This window comes from Coptis chinensis, chromosome 6 (genome assembly GCF_015680905.1).
Source record: "Coptis chinensis isolate HL-2020 chromosome 6, ASM1568090v1, whole genome shotgun sequence".
NCBI lineage: Eukaryota > Viridiplantae > Streptophyta > Magnoliopsida > Ranunculales > Ranunculaceae > Coptis > Coptis chinensis.
In genome coordinates this window covers 91,200,280-91,221,466 of record NC_141461.1, presented here as the reverse complement: position 1 = coordinate 91,221,466, position 21,187 = coordinate 91,200,280, and the positions used below count along the sequence as shown (strand labels likewise).

Here is a 21,187-nt window from a genome sequence, read left to right as displayed (position 1 = left end):
TCAAGGATGTCTTTTCTGTAGCATCTACTTGTAGTAACACTAACCTTTCCACATCCAGAGGTCCCTCTAAAAGGACGCCGTGAGGCGGTTTTATTCCCATTTTATCAAACAGTTCTGGATTCTTCAGGTACCTCACCAACTAATTGATAGAATATATAAACAAAATTAGATCGCTTTTTAGAATACAGCTTTACATTGTAACCCTTAAAACATCCACATGACCTTCAGTTCAGGAATATGCTGCAACATGCAAGTCCATGCGCAATATCCAATATGAATAAAGGAACAGAATACATTGCACAGAGAAAAGATACAAATTGTTAAACAATAATGGCCTTCATGCAATGACTCAAACAACCACACCCTTTTTTTTCTTTTGAAGATGAAACAACCAAAACAGTTTGAATGAGTTTGAAATATTTACGAATTACACGATAGTAAATGGACACAATATGAAAAAATATTATCTTGCTATTAATAAGGTGATCCTCATTATAGATGGTGTGTCTCGTATCTTATGTTTTGCTTATCTATTCTACTAGTTAGTATCTTTCTTATAAACAAATTCTGAATTTGGTTTTTTCCGATAAAGTTAGTAAAACATTACCAAAGAATGGGTGCAGTACTGCAGTAGTCAATCAATAGTAACAAAGATTTTCTATCTTCAAAGTAGATCGATAACATACTCAAGTACACACCAAATAATATACCGGGTAACCTTATTACAGTACACCAAATCACAAAGATTCTTTCATAAATGTAAGTAGCTGGCGACTCTTTCTAAATGATGCAACTGGAATGATGTAGCATCAAATCTTCTTGCCCTTGATTTTATACAGTAAGGAAATTTTCATTAGATCAGAACATGAAAAGGTTGAAAGGATAATTAAAAAGAATAAAAGCCTTCACTAACCAAATTATAGTGATCTTAGAACCTGCAATAAAAAATTCTAGAAATCAGTTCAACTGGAAAAAACATAACAATAAAATTCAACCAAAACAAGACCTGAATTTCTGATTCTCCACTAAAAATCAATATAAGTTTGAATTTATATGTGGATAAATTGAACAACAACATCAGCATGATCTATTAATTCTTCCAGACCTTGATTTTATAATAGTATGGAAAATTTCATTAGATCAGATTATTATGAACAAGTTTAAAAGGAAAATTGAAAAGAATAAAAGCCTAACTAACCTAATACTCTTTAAAGAGATGTTCAGGACATGGATAATCCCACTCGAGTGAATCCCACCACCCTATGCTTCCACAAATTTCTTTGAGAGAAGGTGGTGCTGATTGATGTTCTTTGTTGAACAGAGGGATCTTTTTCAATTTGGGACAATACGTTACAGTAACTGTTTGAAGAGAGTCACAAATCATCACGCCCTTCCAAATGCTTTTCATTTTCGGTAGACTCGAGAACTCCAACTTCCGCAACCTCAGGAGTGCGACAAATTCACATGGTTCTTCTTCTTCTACAATTAGCTCCTCCAATTTTCCACAAGCCTGCACGATGATCTCTTCCAGATTTTGAAAGTGTTGTTGTAATAACCTCGTTGAAAACAGGTGGTCCAGTTGACCCAAACGTTCAATTGAAACAGACCGCCAAGAGTTGCTGTACATGAATAGCCGACTCCAAGTGCTCTTCAGTTTTGGCAAGTTTTTCAATTCCAATTTGTGTAACCTCGGGAGTACTGGAATGCCGGCATCACTATTATTCTGAAGAGTACTACTACTAGAGCTCCCTTCACCACTCTCATCTCCATCCGCTATCACTAGCTCCTCCAATTGCTTACAACCCCAAACAATGATCTCTTCAAGGTTATGCAGCTGTTGAAGCAACCTAGACGACAAGAAAACTTTGATATTACCACAATCATTAATATGCAGAGTCTTCAAACAAGGATAAGCTCCGTATGCTGGGACCTTCTCATATATCTTGCTTAGACTCTGACACCGAGTGATAAGCAACTTCTCAATCCGTTTTAGGAAGACGCCCTCTTCGTCTTCTGGTACTATGAATTTGATTGAATCGCAGGAAGCAATCATAAGTTCTCTTAGGTCCGGCGAATCATTTAAGGGCAACTCTGATAAACTTGAGATTTGGTTAAATCCATAAACTAGAAGATATTGAATGCGTTTCGGAAGTGAGAGGGCAGTGCAAGGAATACCCTTTGAGTTGGACAAACATAGAGTTCTCTCACGCTCAATAATACTGCATCTTTCCATCCCAATATTGTAATTTTTTAACCTTTCAAAGTTTCCAAATTTATCACCATAGGCAATAAATTCCGACAACTCGTGAAACTCGACTTGAAGATTTTCCAATTGTGTCAAGCTTGAGAGTTCCTTCACAAAATCTCCCCCTCTTTCTCGCGCATACACATTTTCCCGATTTTCCATCAATTTTAACTCTTGAAGTAAAGAAAACTTGGATATCAATCCTGAGGGGATCATTCCTCTCAAATTAGAATTGTATCTTAGATCAAGGCATCTAAGGTTGACCAACATTTCCATGCCTTGAGGCAGTTGTCCTATGGCAGAATGTGTGAGCTTCAACACTCTCAGTGACTGAAGCTTGGATAGAGAAGGCACCATACATAATTTCCTACACTTAATTAAGAGTAAACCACGAAGATTTACCAAATCAGAGACTGAATCAGGTAACCACAAAATATGAGTCCCAGATAAATCAAGAACCGTGAGTTTTGGCATGTCCATAAAAAAATCATGTGCAAGGTGTTTTAGTTGATAACGATTCAGCATACCTTGAGCAAAGATCAATGTGGAGAGTTTAGGGCATTTGGGAATAAATGAAATCTTTACTATTCCACTGCTCATACACAAAACCCTCTCGAGATCTTCCGACCAATCATCTTCATGCAGGACTTCTTCATATAAAAGACCAGCTTTAACCATGAATTTAGGATTTGATTTCGTTATGTAAAGGGCCATATCCCTAATCAAATCATGCATTTTAACACAGTCCCTATCCTCTTCATGTAAATAACGACCTTTTACATAAACTTCTTCTAGCATGCAACAACGCTTTAGTACATTCAGTATAACATGGCCACGAAGCATTTCATCTTCTTTGCTAGAACCCTTGACTAAACCTTCCATAACCCAATACTCAATCAACTCACTAGTGTCGATTTCATAATCTTCAGGGTACAACGCACAGTATAAGAAACACTTCTGGTGATTCTCCCTCAATTGATCGTAACTGAATTTCAAACGCTGAATCACCTTCTCCTCCATGGCCATGTTCAAACTTGTAGACTCTTTCAGATCTGATAATGCAACTCGCCACTCAATCTTATCCTTTCTACTCATAGCCCGCCCAATTGTGATGATTGCAAGGGGCAAACCACAACACTCTGCAACAACTTCTTTTGCAATCTCTTCCACGTCGGGAACAAGCTCCTCACCGACATTTACCAAGAACAGTTCCCATGCTTCGTCCTTAGAAAGCTGCTCAACTTTGACATATTTTTGGCACAACATTCCTTCGCACACTTCCCTTGACCTGGTAGTCAATATTATCTTGCACCCATTGTCTTTTGTGGGTTCAGGAACTCCAAGATCTTGTAAATCGAATGCCTCCCATATGTCGTCTAGGATAAGCACAGACTTTCCCCTTCTACGCAATGCACTTAGCAACAATGACGACCGTGTAGCTTCATCTTGTTCCGCAGAAAGATCCAATGTGACTTTCTTTGCAATCTCGCTTTGAAGTGTTTGAGCATTAACATCTTTGGATACAGTGACCCACAGAACCCTTTTGAAGAGGCTTTGTTGTTGCAAGAGTCGATTATTGATGTTCTTCATTAAAGTGGTTTTGCCCACGCCACCCATCCCATAGACACCAATTTTCTGAAATTCATCACCTATTAAACATTCCCAAACCAAATCAAAGTTCTTCTGAGCAGTAGTTCTACCAATCAGTGTTGTTGTTGCCATCTCCATTCCTGTCTCTTGAATGAAAAACGCTAACTCCTCTTCTGAGAATTTACCGGTATCCACGAGCTTAGTCATCTCTTCAATCAACTTCAACATTTGTTTTCCCAATTTCGCTCTTGAACAACAATTAGGCAAAACTCCTCCTAGGCAACTGTTTGGTGCTTCGGCTGCTGTTTGCACCACATCCACCTCGGACATAACACTATTGGCTTTATTCAACCAGTTTTCTACATTATTTGTGCGTGTCTTTCCTTCCCCCTCCGCAATCAACAGTTTTGCTTTGACATCGTTCACTTGGGCAAACAATTCTTGTTTTCTGTCTCTCAACGTCTCAACTTCTTCTTTCGAACTTTTAATGTACTTATACTTCTCTTCCAGTGATGCGTTCATCCTGTTACACCCACAACTCAATATGGTTCCAATAGCTGCTACAAGGATCTCCATTCCTGTCATTACAAAACAGTGACGATACCATGCCTGAATCAATCATAGGAAAAGCAAACTAGTAAACAATAAACAAAATATGAAGTGAAGAGACTATAATAAGGTACGTACGTTAGGTGCGTAGAAGAGAATTTAGAGCAGACCTTATAGTTGGTAGGAATAATAAGCTGATCTGGTCAGGACTCAGGAACAAACACTCTTATTAGGCTCCCCTCATTCTTGTAGAACAATGGAGTTCAGAAAAGCACACTCTAGGATCTCTCTGTATTACAAAATGAATAGAAGAATTGAAGCCAACTCTGTTTCTTCACACTAGAGAAAGTAGTGCACTGAGATTTTCTTCCAAGGCAAAAAGGCAAAAGGTGGTGAGGCAACTTTTGGAATTATTGAAGCTTTAACAGATTTTACAAAAGAAAGAAAAAGAAAAAGTTGATTGTCTGCTATTTTAATGGCAGCGAACCTTATCCCACTCTCACCATTGCACCATTACCAGCAGTTGGTCCCATATTTCTTTACCTCTTACTAATGGTTCTACTCCTTCAGCTACTTCTTTATTAGAACAAGTCCCGAACCAAGCTGGCATCACCAGTGAAGATAAATATTATTATTTCCATTAACTAATTATTATTTGCAAATTATTTCCCTTATCTAAATTATTATTTGATAATTAAGAGAAAAAGTACTGCTTTCTCCCAAACATCTTCTGCGTCTGCAAGAGTGTTCAAGGAGGAACTAGGTGTTGCTTGGTATTGGAATGATACCTAGTTTGGAATTTTGTTTTCCTTATCTTTGCTTATGACTGCAAGAGGTTTTAGATTCTGTTACAAGAAGAAAGAGATGCTCGTGTGAGGTTCTTCTCACAATTAAACATGAACTTATGGTTGCTCCTGCTACAGCCATGTTATCAGAATTGGCATGTTCAATTGTGGTGGTCTGGTGGAATGTAGAAGAGGTCATTTTTACAGTTATGGACTCGTTAGATGGAACATAAAAAGAAAAAAGTTCAGTCAGAGGCTAATGTTATGTGGGAAAAAAAAACAAGAAAGAAAAGTAATAGCCATAGAGTGTTGGAGCTGCAAATAAATAACAAGCGATGGGCATTTTCAGATGTAAGTTCCTGGTGAAAGGGTAAATGCGCCTTCTGTGGTCCTTTCTTCTGCCCTTTTTTAACTAGGCCTGAAGGCTATAATCAATGCCCTGGCTAACCGAATATAGAAGTATTGCAACTGAATTTACTAAAAGTGTATAGTCCCGTACTAATTACTATGTTTACCTTTCTTAGTTTCCTACAGAAAGATTTGATGCTACAAGCAAAAAAAAAAATTAAGTAAACCACAAAGGCTCTGAAAAGGAGCTCCAGCATACACTTGTAACCATTACCAACTTAAGGAATTCTTTGACTGCTGTAATTTCGCACTATATGAGCTTTCCATCTCCTCCTGCAACATACCCGACTGGATTAGAAGGAAGGTACCAACCTCATTGTTAATAATGAACTTTAAACCCCACAGCCACCATTAATTTCTAAAAGTCCTCCATGTATTACAGAAAACGTAAATTTTGATCATTGAAAAGTTCAAGTTATAGCTCTTTGGATAAAGATAGATGAAGGAAAATTATACGAATTTCATCCTTCAAATTTGGTGCAAGGCATTGCAAATAGTTATCCTCTGATGTGGATAGGTTAACATCTTAATATCTAATCCCCGAATTTGGCCCATTTTGGTTGTGTTTCTTTAAGTAATTGGAGAAACAGCTACAGAATAATATATTAAAATTAACACCCACACCCACACACACATATATATATGTATGTAAAAAAAGGATATGAGAAAGACCTTGCAAGATTTCAATAGAGGCTCCAAGAATGAGGATCTGAAAAACCTTATTGACTTGCCTAGAGAAGTTCTGTCCCATTCTGCAAGCATGGAGATGTGTAAGAAGAATTCCATTACAGTTTATATAGCAAACCTCAACAATCATATGTTCACAAAAGAGAATGTCCATACTGTCTACGGTACCCTGAGGAGTTTGAAGTATTTCATGATGAAAAAAGGACCGGGGGCAGAGAACAAGAGATCGGATCAAAATATTTATGTTGGAAAGTGTTAAAATAAACTAAACCATCATAATAGTTTTCCAAGGACATTCACCCGACCCTGTTCACATGCAAGTAACGGAATATTGATCTCCAAGTACTGAGTTGTGTCAATACAACTGTAACTATTCTAATTGTCGTTATCGCATGGTCTATTCTTTTTGACCACCTCCCATGTTAAGTTCTTCAAGCAGCTGCATAGTAACCATGTCACAATCAGCAATTTCAAGAAATAGAACTTTATTACAAAAACATCACAGTTATTAACTCATACTAGCTGAACACTCATAAAATTTTCAAGATAGTGAAGTCAAAAACTAAGAAGATACCAGAAGTCTTTAAATTTCATAAAAAGAATAAGATCGACTCTTTGTGAAAATGTTCTGGAGAGCTAGCTACAGAAAGAATAAAAAACAGATCAGTGCGTGCTTACTGTGGAAAGGGTTGGGACAGATGTAGGATCAAACTCCTCACATTCGTTAGGATCAATGGGGACACACAAACACGGCCTACAAAAAGAAAACGATTAGAAACATACATATATAAGGTACAAAATAGCATAATATATTTGCATATGAAGAAAAAAGGCGATTAATAGTCATACAAGAAGACTAAATGTTTCACCAAGTATTCTCAAACGCCTTTATAGATCGACCTCTACGCACAACCTGGCAAACGCCATCAACAATACCTCCACTCGAAGTGCATCATGTGCGGAATATGAAGGTCCTTAGCCACCTCCTTTCTTTCCCCACAAAGAAGCCTTACTTAAGGAGTGTACATAGCTCTCAGCACCCCACCCCACCCTCCTCCTTTTAATTATTATTAGTAAGATAGGGAAATCCCTTTATATTAGTAAAGTTTCCAATCCCCCCTCTTCATGTTCATCACCACCATCGTCATTATATACCGGATCCCCTAGAGGTTTTGAGGAAAAGCCTATTTCCCCATACAGTTCTTCAAAAAATATACAGAGAAGGAGATGCATAGACTACCTTTTTTTACTTTGATGGGCAAGCCTGTTTTCAATGAGACCAGTAACCTGGTTGTGCTGGTGGGGTACTAACCTCAGACCTCTGGTATTATCACCCAAAGGTTTTACCAACTAAGCTAGCTGGCACCTGCTTTTAACACTATCCGGTTCAAGTTATCGCTTATCATGATGCACTCTTCTTTTTCCCAAGTTTAGTATGTAGTATTACTAAGCACATGTAGGCCGTAAATTATAATTCTAAAACCTCAGTACAGATGTTCACTAGTTCTTGTAAGATGTTCTTTTCATGGAGTGATGGAAGTCATAATATATTAATAAATATTTTGACCTAATTCTGTATAAGTTCTAGTAACTTGCAATTCCAATATTGGATGTTGTGGAGGTTTTTACCTCAAAGTTTCTTCCCATACAGTTGGTTTTCATCATATCAATTTTCACACCGACAATGCTTCAAAACAGCACTAAATGACTTTAAGGAACAAAACCTACCCAACCTCAGCCCTGAGTAACAACTTTCTTCTTTTAGTCATTTTACATTACATTATGCATTTTCAAATCAAATGCTGCCATGTGGTAGCATTCTTCCCGCAGAACGAGCATGTAAAATGCCAAAAAAGACTGCGTAGAATTTTTTTTTATGCGAAGTAGACCACACATAAACAACTTTGTGCAGACTAGACGGCATAATTTTTACATTTTTTGGCAAAGTAGACTACTTTAGAAATTGTGGTCCAAGTCCATGTAAAAAGTAGCACATACTTATTTTTTTTCTAAAAGGAGACTGTATACACTTCAAAAATTGTTGTCTAATTCAATGTAAACGTCTTAAATATCACCGAAAAGATGTCCTTATGGCCAATATTGGTTTCGCACATGTCCTTAACGATATTTGACCGCTCAAAATAAGGTTGATCCGGACAAGGTACAGCCTACAACCTTGATAACTGATGTCTACACTGAGCCAAATCTCCCTTGAATTTTGCCTCAAGTGCCTGAAATCCGGATCTCAAGAAAATGGAGACTATATGTCTATATGTGACCACTTGTCTCAGATCCCACTCTCTATGCTTTAGTAGTTGAGTCTATCCAATTGTCCACCACTTTCTTGATTTCTTAATCACTAATATGACTTATTCGCTTAGAACGTAACGCCGTGATATTGTCCTTGTGAAAAAAAATCATAAACAGGGACCTCTATGAAAGTTGCTAAATATAAGAGAAGCTCCAAGCCACATATAACCCAAAACCTGAATGTTTGGTCAAACTTTATCCTTAATAAAGGAAGAAAAAAGGTTACTGTAGTTGTAAATTCTGGTACAAAAGTATTACACTAAGAAATGTACCTTCATCTCATAGGATGTCACCCTACTCACCCTACTTAAGAGAACTGAGCCATATAACTCATTTCAAGGTCGCAAATACACAGGAAAGTTTGGAACTCATGTTAGTAAAATACAATGTGGCCTGACCTGTTTTGGGGTGTACGCAGAATGGTGCTTTAAGAAGATGATTCATGTGTTTTGAGACCTGAAGGGAACCAAACCAAGTTCAGGAGACGAATATAGTAGATACATAAGTACTATGAAAGATAAAGCACCACACACCTCCAGGTCAAGCCTTGGGTAGGTATACGAGAAAACAATCTCTTCTACACATCTACGAAGCCCATGCCCCTAGAAAGAATCAAATGGGAAATAGAAAATAGATTTTAGAAAAGGCAGTTCAAAACTCGAAAGAAACAAAAACACAAGCAGGTGCCGACTAGCAAAGTCAGTAAAACCTTTGGGTGATGATACCAGAGGTCTGGGGCTCGAACCCCGCCAGCATCAAAGAGTTACTGATCCCATATTAAAACAGGCTTGCCAATCCAAAAAAAACAACAAAAACAAAAACACATTGACATCAAACACCAAGATTATGTTTTATTTTGTACTATGTCAAATGTAGTAGTAGTAAGTAGTAACACATCATGAAGGAACACGGAGATATCAACAGAAACACGAATGAGAATTGACCTCGATAATGTCTAAGCATATATGTAGTTTGGTTAGTGTGGCCAATGCAATCTAGAAAAAAAAAAGTAAAAACAAAATTTTTGAAGGACAATCGCATTTTAGAAAAAAGATGGACTTTAATACTAATTTTAATGGTCATTTTCACAGCATTCAAATTCCTCGTAAAAGCATTTAGATGGTCCAGAGGAAAAAGTACGACAACAGAGTGATCTTGAGCACCTGATAGTATATAGACTACTAAACTCTTAAGGAAAAACAGTAGCATACCAATCAAACAATAGAGTGAATGAGGACAACTATCCAACTATCAGGTACTTGTTTCAGAGACCTTTCTATGAATAACCAAATGACAAGTTCAATACCCTAATGTGGTAAGAAAAGAGTCCATCGGGTCCTCTTTAAATTAGCTTTATATAACTGAGGCAACACGTATTCAGCAATATTCAGTCAACGGGTAATGATTTTTCTTTGATGGAAAGTCCATGTGACAGTATAGGTTCATACCTTCGTTTTTCCAGACTGCAATGAATGTTTCAGTTGCTGCCACCGAGAAACATTAACGTCTTCTCTGGAGATAGAGGACCGCCGGTTTTCTGACCATTTACCCCGAAGCTCGGCAGTAACAGCTGCCAAAATGTCAGTTTTTATCTAATGGAGGGGGAAAACACACTCCTTTGTCCTAACAAAATCATTGAGTGGCATACCATCATCAGGAATCAATTGTAGGATCTTTTCAAATATCTCTTCAGTTGCAAATAGCTTTTGGCCAGGAAGCAGTTTTTCTTCAAAGAAGCTATGTAGGACTTCCGTGTATGATCTTCTGAAGAGCATAGATATGACTTGGTAAAAGTAGAAAAAATAAATAAAGAATAGTGACCAACTTAACAAATTAATAAAAATACAGCAATACGTACACTAGAAAAGGATGAAGTGCAAGATCGATAAGAGAAACCTTCTTATGGCTATTTTCATTGCCCTGAAAAAACAAATCATCAAAAGGGTTAATAAATTGGGATACTTGGAAAGGACGACGACCGTTCAAAAACAATGCAACGTTGTAAAACCTTATATACACGAAAGTAGTCGGTAATTGCCGCTCTTTGTTCATTTGACAACCTGAATAAGACAGTAGCACAGGTTAAGCTACTATGTAAAAATGTAAGCATACTCAAGTATGGGAAAATCTATCTCAAACAATTCTCACATTACCTTCTTGCTCTACTATCACAAACCCAACAATGAACACTGTGAGGGACTAATATACACAACCAATGTATATTATACACGTGTCCAGCACAACTCATCATATAACTATATCAAGACCTGCCAGGTCGGCAGGTCGCACATACCAAGACCTACCAAGTCGCACATACCAAGACCTACCAGGTCGCTCATATCATGACCGCAACCAAGTTTTGTAACGCTCAAAGATGGAAAGGCAGTCATTATAGCAATTATGTAACAACAAACATGTAATTTATTGCATCCACATTTAAGCTCATTCAAGAGTCACATTAAGGGGGACGGGCTATAAAATCACAACAGGGACGACCAAGAAGAGGGGGAGACATCATCTAGATTCTCCACCTTCTCCACTCTCCAAGAGCATTACTTCTTCTCCACGATCAATCCATTTCCTATTCAAAGGACCAATCAAGAGGAACTACATCAGACTTGATTCCAATTCACCTGAGAACTGGATACGTAGGTAGCTTGCATTTATCGCGAGCTCAGTCAAATCCACATCAAAACCCCCATTTTCCCCTATTCTCTCGAACTGTAAGGCTTTACACAAATTCAGCCTTTACATTGGCGCCGTCTGTGGATCGAATTTCTTGGAAATTCATGTCTACTTTTAACTTAATTTTCTACTCAAACTTTCATTTCCAAGCCCATGAAGTGCTGGAGAAAAGTCATAGATCGGTTACTCAAAGAGAACAACTACAACTACTGCTTGCTAGAACAGATAAGCAAATTGATTTCCTATCTCACTTCTTTACCGCATTTTCATTATTACCTTGTTTGTGTAGAACTTCTATGCTATGACTCTAGAATATAGTAGCAACACGGTAATCACGCTCATCATTCATAAAATAAGAAAATGTGTATCGGCTACAAACATGTTTGTGGAATTTTCAGATCTCCAGAATAATCTCATTGGGGGCTTAGCTTCTTATATGTGTTTACGGGAACACTTAAAACTTTGAAGCTGGGATTACTCAATTTGACCATAACTCTTTAACTGGTCATAGATGAGCATGTGGCACATACATAATTTACTATCAAACAACAACCTGATCTTACCAAAAACGAACCCATGTGGAATTAATCTTAAACGTTTTAGTATTAGTCAAGATGCATATGTACTGTTTGAAACAGAAGTTTTGTGCTTCTCTGGAGCGACTTCACGTGAGCACGACCTCATCAAGTCGTTAATGTTTGGACTCCATTCTAATTTCCATGGGATTCATCTCATTCCGTGTTAGAAAATATGATCCATCACCAATTTCAACCGTCATACATCCTGAAGAAACACTTAAAATTTCTTCGTGACTTTTAAGGCTTATTTATTTTGTTATCACATGGAGACCGACCTGATCATATAACCAGTTGCTCTTATTAGCAGAACTCTTGCTATCTCGAATATTGCTTATATATCATTGTAACTTCAACTCCATTTGCTATCAACTAATTATGGCGAACTATCAACTATCGACTTTATGTATAAAGATAGACCTATCGACTTAATTATGTTGAACTATCGGAACTCGAGTTACTATGGCTCAACCTGACAAGAAATTGCGCGGTTACTACACTTATTTGCTTGCTATATGTGTACATTTAATTCTCTTTTGCCAAGAAACTTTCAGCTTTGGCGGCATTGCTAGTTCGTTGATTCCACTCCAAATTTGGGGATACGACAGCTATGGTCACTCACATTAGCATGTTGAACAGATTCTTTCTAAGCTGGATCGACTATATAACTTGCATTTTCAATGACTAGTATTGCCCTTTGGCATTTAGCATTTTGAGTGCCACCTCGCAGGACATCCACGCCTAATATGCAAGGGTTCGACTAAACTATCAACCTTACATTATACTACTAATTTCTATATCTACAGCTTGACCTACTGCAGGTCGATTACACTCTGAGCTGGGGCTAGCTACATCGATCAGCCCAAATCTAGAGCAGGCCAAACAAACTCCAAACTAGGGGCTAGCCACAACCATCTCCGGACTGGGGCTTATTATCGCAATCTAAATATGTTCAATTCTGTTATTATGCTCTATGCATCTCCAGAATTACTACTGTTAGTTCGTACTAATTCTTTGGTGATAGCTCGCATTTTTTACAGGTCAATCAATCAGAACGCTTACGTAAGCGCTAAATGGTCCCTCGACCTACGCTCACTCAAGCAGAACGCTTACTTAAGCACTAAGGGTCCCTCGACCTATGCTCACTCGAGCAAAACGCTTACATAAACGCTAAATGGTACCTTGACCTATGCTCACTCGAGCAGAACGCTTACTTAAGCACTAAGGGTCCCTCGACCTACACTCACTCAAGCAGAACGCTTACAAAAGCACTAAATGGTCCTTTGACCTATGCTTACTCGAGCAGAACACTCACTCGAGCACTACAGGTCCCTAGACCTACGCTCACACGAGCTCCAACACACCCTAGAGCAGAACGCTCACTTGAGCTCCAATGCTCTCTTGAGCTACAATCTTCTCACTAATTGATGACCTATACCTCTAGGATCAATTCAGTGTAGAAATCAGAACGCTCTCTTGAGCTACAATCTTCTCACTAATTGAGGGCCTACACTTCTAGGATTAATCGAGTACTTGTCAAAACAGCATCACTCTCATCTTCAATCATTACGTAACCGGTGTGCTTCCCACGTGTGGAGTTAATCTCTCATCAGATCGTCCTACAAAATAGGAACGACCTAATGAGAGGGGGCTGTGTGAGAGACTAATATACACAACCAATGTATATTATACACGTGTCTAGCACAACTCATCACATAACTATATCAAAACTTGCCAGGTCGCTCATACCAAGACCTGCTAGGTCGCTCATATCATGACCACAACCAGGTCGCTTATACCAAGACCTCAGCTAGGTCTTGTAACGCTCAAAGATGGAAAGGCAGTCGTTAAAGCAATTATGTAACAACAAACATACACTTTATTGCATCCACATTTAAGCTCATTCAAGAGCCACATTAAGGGGACGGGCTATCTATGAAGCACCGATACGTCCCTAAGGGTGAAGTATCCGTATCCGACACGGATACGCCCCGATACGTGTCGGATACGCGATTTGGAGTATCCAATTTTATAATTAATTTTTTAATTTCCGACACACGGGGGATACGCGGGGGACACGCGGGGACAGTAATCTCACACATACAAGAAATTTTTTTGGAACTTCAACAAAAAAAAAACAAGTGAAATAAAATCCAAGTTAAGAAGAGATGCAAGAGAAAAAAGATGAATTGAATCCAAGTTATACATGTAAGTTGATGCTTAATGCGTTTGAATTAGTCATTTTATAAAGTAGAATTGCCATTTTAATTTGAATTTGGTGAAAAACGCTCAATTATATATATATAGGGGAGGGATAGAGGCACATTCTTATGCGCACATTATAGCCACATTTTTCACATACAAATGAATTAAGGCCTGGTTTTTTGTAGAGATGATCTCCCCACCATGAAGATCATTCTCACAAAAAATTATAATATTTGGATATGTCTAACCATGAAAAAATTAGTGTTCATTTTTTAGCTTTTAATCTAACGGTCCAAAATTTTTGTCAGCATGTTCTAAGGTTAGATTTTTTTGAATGAGCTGAATTTTTATGAGCATGTTCTCTATGGTGGGGAGATCATCTCCACAAAAATTCAGCCTTTAATTCAACTTTTAAGTCTATGATTTTGTTTGGATTAATTTACAATGTGGCTAGAATGTGGCTACAGTGAATGTGCCTCTATCCCTCCCCTATATATACTAGCAAAATTGCACGCGCGCTGCGCCTGAAATAAGCGGTAATGTTTAGATATAAATATAGAAATGGTGGCAATGCCAATGGATAACTAATGGTGTTGCTCAATTCAAACTAAAGTCGATCAGGTAAGAGTCAATGGTGCACAAGGCAGTTTTTGTGGGAGTCATCAAGAATGTGGAGGCAATGTCACCAAGTCACCTGCGGGATTGGGCTGAGCTTCAAAGCTTCTAATATTATTATGCTAATTTGTGACACATGAAATCGTTTTGTAGTTACTATTGTTAAATGCATGTTCATTTGGTTAGTCATTACAGTGTGTTTTTCCACTTTGCTACTTAATCTCATATATCAAAAAATAGAAAAGATTAAATCAATATCCAACAGCCAACCTATGCCTAAACTTTCCATAACAGTTACTAAAATCTAAAGTAGACTCGCTCGGTTAATTAATTAGGTCTTCATTTAAACCTATCCATTTCCTGAACCTTCAACTTTGCTCCCCATTTAGTGATTTAGATGCTTAATTAGACTCCGCTTAATTGATGCTGAGGCGATTCATCGCTTAAACAGGCTGATATCTTATCTAATTATCTATCTGTTCCAAAAGCATATGCAGCTTCCACTGAATCAGTTTCCATACACACTGTAGTAGTCCATTCTATGTCAGTGGCCTCTTCAATGGGTATCAATAATATCTCCATGCACACTGTAGTAGTGCATAGTTTGTATGTTGAGTGTTAGAAAATGGCGTATAATGCCTACATACCTACCCATGTCAATAGCATATTGCGACTACGTGATTACTTGTAAAGTTGCTCCATGATCTTCATCAAACGTTCTACTTTATAACCAATCATTTCGTTGGCCAAAACACCATTATGATAGAAATAGAGTGAAGGCTGCAGCACAAATTAATGTCAGAATAGAAAAGGAATTGGCCAATAACCAAATAGTAGATAATTTTTATCCAAAAAAAAATATTAGATAACTACAATTAATTCAAATATGCACATTTAGAGGATGACTCCACTTATTTGTCCAAGTTGGTTAATTAGAATTCTCAATAAAAAACACTATTTATCCAAGACACGTAGATAGGCATTATAAGAGCATGTCAAAAGCAGTTTGAGATACTCGTTGCAGAGGGAGACTTGCCATAGATTGCTATCTAGAGGCAAGAGTGGGCAGAAAATCTTGTTAGATAACCCACTCCAATACCAATTTTGAGGGAGATATAGGATTTCTGGCAAGAAGTTAAACAATAAGTAATAGCAATTTCCTGATAAAAACATACTGCATAACATACTACATCAGCTTCCCGTTATGCAGTTAAAGGCTCAAGCGATGTTAGGCAATGAGGTGAACTTAAGGGCTAGACAGGAGCCTAGATGACCGTAAGCATCCTTAGCTCTGAGGCGAACCTACCACTTTGGATTGCTCGGAGTTTTCCTGGCTAGCAACTATGTAGTATGACAGAAGTATTCCATATGAACATGCACCATAAACTGGTTCCCCACAACATAGATAGAAGTAGTCCAGTGGGCTACTGGTCAAGCCTTGGGAGGTTCAGACTTGTCATACTAATATTTTAATCTACCAGTCAATGTGGTAAAATATAACTTCATTTCGTCTTATACTATGGAGAAGTGAGCATAAATTTTTTTCAAGGTCTACAATAAGATAGGATAGTATATGGTGGGGTTATGAAACACTTTGAATCATCTCAGAGGTCTCAGAGTGAGTTTCTTTACCACCAACATACATATCAGTCATTAATTGATATTAAAGATTATTACAATTTCTTAGCTAAATCAACTAAAGATATTCTATCAATTCAAATAACAAAATATAATTTCAAACTAAAAAATTTCAGGTTACCATAGCATTAAGAGTATACATACCTGAGCATCATCCGCGAATTCGATCTCAAAATTGATCTCATACTCTTGCCCAATGAAATTCAGCTACCATTTGTTGTTCCATGATAAATTGATAATCTATGCATTGAAAGAAAAGAATCCAAAATTTAAGATCGTAATCAGCATGTTGCATTTAAAGAGAGAAATTTGGATTGCCCCATGAAGAACCACTCTCAACTTAGTGTGTTGAGATATTTGCATAAAGTTTGGATATATGGGTCAAAAGCATGGTCAAATTAACTGAATGTAGATCAACACATCATGCTACAGTGGGTGTTTCAAAACAATGAATTCGAACTAAACAACATGGGAGAGAAATGTTCATGACAAAGACAAAACATAGAAGGAACCTGAAAAACCAAAGAAGCAGATACTGGTGGAGTTATCAGAAAGAACCTGAAATGTTCACGTGGCAATCTTGGGAGATCAGATACTGGTGAAGTTTCTCATGGAAAACCAAAGAAGCAGAGAAAATTCAGGAAGAAAGGGTCAAAAGATTTAGGGAAGAACAATGAAAATACATCTGATGCTCATTTGTCTGTGAAACCTTCTTTTCCAGCAAAGAAAAGGGTTCATGTGCCGCAGTGCCTTCCATCTGAGACCCCATCACCTGCACAGAAGTATGAAGAAAGATTGAGTAAAAAATCAGAAAAAGGCCCTTGGGATGGTTCAAATGCACTGAAGGAGAGGCCTTCTTTTACTACAAAGGGAGAACCTGTGTTTTCACCTTTCTTTTGGTTGAGCAATGAAGCTGACAATAACAAAGATATAGAGAGATTGAGTAGTCAGGCAATGGACATTGATCGTGTAGCAGAGACTCCACCACAACAGCATCCTACTTTTAGTGATATCAAAGAATCAGACAATGAAAGCCCTGTCCAAATGACCAGTAATGTAAGTATTTAATCTAGGGGAATCATAGATGCTAAGGCTCAAGAGTAGTTTAAATTATGATCTTAATAAAAAAGTAACTTACTTGATGAAGCCTAAACACAACATAAAAGGAATCATTCCCATAAAAAATTCGAGACTCTTCCGTTTTCTTATCGGATAATGCTGGAGGAACATGTTTGGCAAGAGGCTTCATGGCATTTAAATCACATTCTGGATTTGGCAATAGCATCCCATCGCCTTCAGTATCATTTACATCAGCCATCCCTTCAGCCTCACCTTCACTTTCAGCCTTAGCATCATGATCAGCATCTTCTTCCTCTTCCTCATGATCTTCACGTGAGCACTCTTCACCATCCCCAGACTCGCTCCCTGAAACATCTTCATCGGCCTCGGAAGCATTATCACTATCCTCTGTAGATCTTTGAGCACTCTCCTCACCCTCATCATCAGCCTCTCCATTGTTCTCTTTTGCTTCCTCAACACATATGTCTACTCCATGGGTATCGTGATATTGCCTGCTTACAGCACTATCCTTTGCTTTAGAATCACCAAGTATGTTAGAATCTCGACAGGCAGCAAAATTATCCCCTTCAATATCTCCATTGGGTGAGAATTCACCTTCCTCTCTTTCATTTTTCAAGTTACTTCCAGATTCTACCTGACATTTGCTACTCCTGGTTCCTTTTGCCGTCAAAACTTTCCTCCTACTACTGCCACCCTATACATAATAGAAATTCACAAACAAATTGGATTCTGCATACCACCAAATTTTATAAGCATAATGACATCCTAACTGGGCAGTTATCTAAAATGAAATCCACTGAGACTTGACGTTAATTGATAATCATCTTATCCATGCCCAATAAAAACTAAAAACTAATGGTGTTTGTATGTATGCCCTCTCAACTCATGGATCAAATAAATAATAATAAAAGCAAGTATACATCCTAGTTCACCATTAAAATCAATATAGGGAAATTCAAAAGCTAAGACATTCGAATTTTGGACCAGATATAATTTTAAACATCTAATTACTGATCATGCTTCACCAGTGCTATGCAAGGTTAGAACAACATAGATAGATCATTGAAACCTACAAAGTGGCCCACCATTTCTTGATCCGTTGATTGACATGTTTATCTTCATAACTTTATTGATCTATGATATTTCCTTTTCCCACTAACATAAGGTTTGATCAACTTAAATACAAAGAAGTGAGTAAGCCACTGGCATACTCAAATCTGTCAGCCATAACCCTCAACTCAGATATGTCAGGCATAAGCCTCAACTCGGAGGGCAATAATGTATAAGCCTCATGATCCAACACGTTTTAATTTAAAATTTAACAAATAAATGTTAGTTGCACAAAAGTTTTGGTCCTAAGTAATGTCTCATATTATGAAACTTTAGGTAATGTCTCATATTATGAAACTACTCTGATTCCCTCAACTTTTGTGTGGTTTTTCCTTACAAAATGTTCTCTCAATGCAATTCATAGAGGTATGCCAACAGCAATATATCACATGATTATGACAAAAGTGCGACAGGAATGCGCACAAACTTTAGGTAAATGACACACTAATGACTAAAAGAAACTATAACAGAACAAGCCATAAAGCAATGAAAACTTACCTCTTGTGATAGTAAAGCTTCATTATGAGCTCTGGGCTCCAGAGCCTCAACCACATGACAAGTTCTGGAGGGTCTGGTGCTAAGCCCTTGCAACAAAACAGAGCCTCAGTACCATAATTCAGATTACAGGAAAGGAAAGAGAATGTAGGGATGATCAATCCCACCCAAAGTAAAGAGGGAAACTGCATATATTTCAGGTCAATATACAAACCTGATGAAATGTCAACATCACCATAAATTTGTTCTTCTCTAAATGATGGTGAAGCATTAGAATCAGTTAGCCGTTCAATAGATGTAACTTCTTTGCTAGCTCGAGACCTATCACCAACCATGGAAACATTATTCTGTGCATCACCACGCTGAGGTGTACTGCATAAAGAACGGCTCTTATGAGCACTTCGACCGGCGTCATGGCCATTTTCCTTAGCTGTTTTACCAATTACCAACCTGTCCCTGAAAGAACCTTCTTGCTCAGATAGAATGTTGCCATCCCCATTGCTTGAAGTATTTGGCCTATTAGTGATAGCAGCTTCCGCACCCAGTCCATCATTTCTTCCTACCGGATTTTTAATAACTTGATTGTTAGCCTTTACAACATCTTCACCGTCCTCTGCACCCTGTGGCCGCTGGGGAACCCCAAGAATCGGCTCCAAGCAGTTTGTCCAAATCTTCGTAACTTTATCCAATTGTTCTGAAGTTGAGCAAACCTCGCCACATGAGAATTTTATGAGCTGATACAAGTCTTCATGAATATTTGGATCACAGTATACATATTCGAGATTTGGAATTATAGGTCTTCTGTTCCCAGCAGCAATGGTAAGAAGCACATCATCCTCTTTACGCTTCTTCTCATTGATTTCTTTGATCTCTGACAATAAAGTTGTACCGTAAAACACACCAAGTAATATTAGCATAGTAGATATAGCAGCTGCACTGAAAAAGTAATAAAACAATCAATTAAGTGTAAATACCATGAAATATAACAAAGAAACAAATGGGTCCGAACCAGAAAGGCCTTATAAGAAAAGGATTTCTAGATCCTCTCAAATCTAATTATGCAGTATCAAAAGTTACAATATAAGTTTCCCTAGATCATCTATAAGACTACACCTCGAAGCCTTTTCTATGCAACTCAACTACTCAACTGGATACAGGATTATCAACTTGTCCTTCTGCAAAAGAGTTAGGTACTTGGATGAGCTGACAATGAAGAAAGGTCTAATCAGAATAAGATTACTATTCATTATTTAGCTTAGATACAATGGGGATAAAAGAATACTTATGATCTTAGATATGTTTCTCTTGTTGTAATAGTGTTTGCTTGATAAATCTCTGAACTGTAATTACTTTAGGCAACTGTTTAAGTTATGTATTTTAACTGGTGCATCATGTCTACTTCATGAATGTTTTTAGTTTGACAGAGCGTAAATCAATAAGAATGTTTTGAACAAAGATAGAGAGAGGGAAGATGAATATGCATACCCAGAAATTTATTGATGCTCTTGGGAAGAAACAATCAAACTCAATACACCTATAAAAAAAAAATTGGACGTGTTAAGTAATCAATTCGAAGTTCTTTTTTTTTAAGATAGCAAACCCATACATATAACTTCTCAAAAATCATAATCCAAAACGAACTAAACGAACGAACTAAATGTCATAATTCGAAGTTCCTAGAAAGTACCTGACCCCTTTGTGCAGATGTGGTTAATGTCAAGAGATGCAGTCTTAGCAGCCAAACGAACTAAATGTTGTCTCTTTACAGAAAATATGGCTTTCTGTTAGCGTTCAGGTCCTGTGGTATTGATATTAGAACAAAGTGATCAATTAGGAGAGATAGATGTAGAAGAAGTGGGGTTTTGCAGAAAATGCAGACCGAATTTTGTTGGTAAAAAAATTATAAGAAACAGAAGAGATGGGAGAGAAGGGAGAAGAGACGGTTTCTATTAGCTGAATAAATGAAACTCTTATTAAATAACCCAATTATTACTAATAATTAATAAATGGCATTTATAGTAATGCGTACAATTGAGCATTGCGTGGATTTGGTTTTATAATATACTCCCACATGAAAAGACTGATTGGCCCTATTTAAAGGTGTTAAGCAATTATTTTATTTAAAGACAATATTGGTATTGAAAATTTATAAACACATCAAAAGACAAAGTAGTCCTCATTAATAAATTGGTAGGCATCTGATTTTATTA

The 21,187-nt window shown here is 37.5% G+C and overlaps 2 protein-coding genes across 5 annotated transcripts; both read right to left on the bottom strand.

Annotated features, from left to right (window-relative positions):
* Positions 1-102: 102 nt before the first annotated feature.
* Positions 103-4,761, bottom strand: LOC147495361 (putative disease resistance protein At5g43730). Of its 2 annotated transcripts, none has more exons than XM_086563996.1 (3): positions 4,523-4,761; positions 1,199-4,413; positions 103-935 (listed from the first exon to the last, which is right to left on the bottom strand). In XM_086563996.1, the coding sequence occupies exon 2, from the start codon at positions 4,409-4,411 to the stop codon at positions 1,199-1,201; it is 3,213 nt and encodes a 1,070-aa protein (XP_086420122.1). In that variant the 5' UTR covers positions 4,412-4,413; positions 4,523-4,761; the 3' UTR covers positions 103-935. The 2 variants fall into 2 exon arrangements, with proteins under 2 accessions (XP_086420122.1, XP_086420121.1); XM_086563995.1 differs by having other exon boundaries at positions 4,555-4,761.
* Positions 4,762-10,432: 5,671 nt separating this feature from the next.
* On the bottom strand, positions 10,433-20,910 carry LOC147495360 (paired amphipathic helix protein Sin3-like 3). 3 transcript variants are annotated; one of them, XM_086563992.1, is made up of 11 exons: positions 20,665-20,910; positions 20,463-20,511; positions 19,192-19,913; positions 18,981-19,066; positions 17,431-18,066; positions 17,182-17,328; positions 16,851-17,064; positions 16,437-16,532; positions 15,306-15,434; positions 10,583-10,634; positions 10,433-10,494 (listed from the first exon to the last, which is right to left on the bottom strand). In XM_086563992.1, exons 3-6 carry the CDS (start codon positions 19,892-19,894, stop codon positions 17,305-17,307), a joined length of 1,449 nt encoding a protein of 482 aa, XP_086420118.1. In that variant the 5' UTR covers positions 19,895-19,913; positions 20,463-20,511; positions 20,665-20,910; the 3' UTR covers positions 10,433-10,494; positions 10,583-10,634; positions 15,306-15,434; positions 16,437-16,532; positions 16,851-17,064; positions 17,182-17,304. The 3 variants fall into 3 exon arrangements, with proteins under 3 accessions (XP_086420118.1, XP_086420120.1, XP_086420119.1); XM_086563994.1 differs by having other exon boundaries at positions 16,851-17,049; XM_086563993.1 differs by lacking the exons at positions 20,463-20,511; positions 20,665-20,910 and having other exon boundaries at positions 19,192-20,152.
* Between the last annotated feature and the right edge of the window lie 277 nt (positions 20,911-21,187).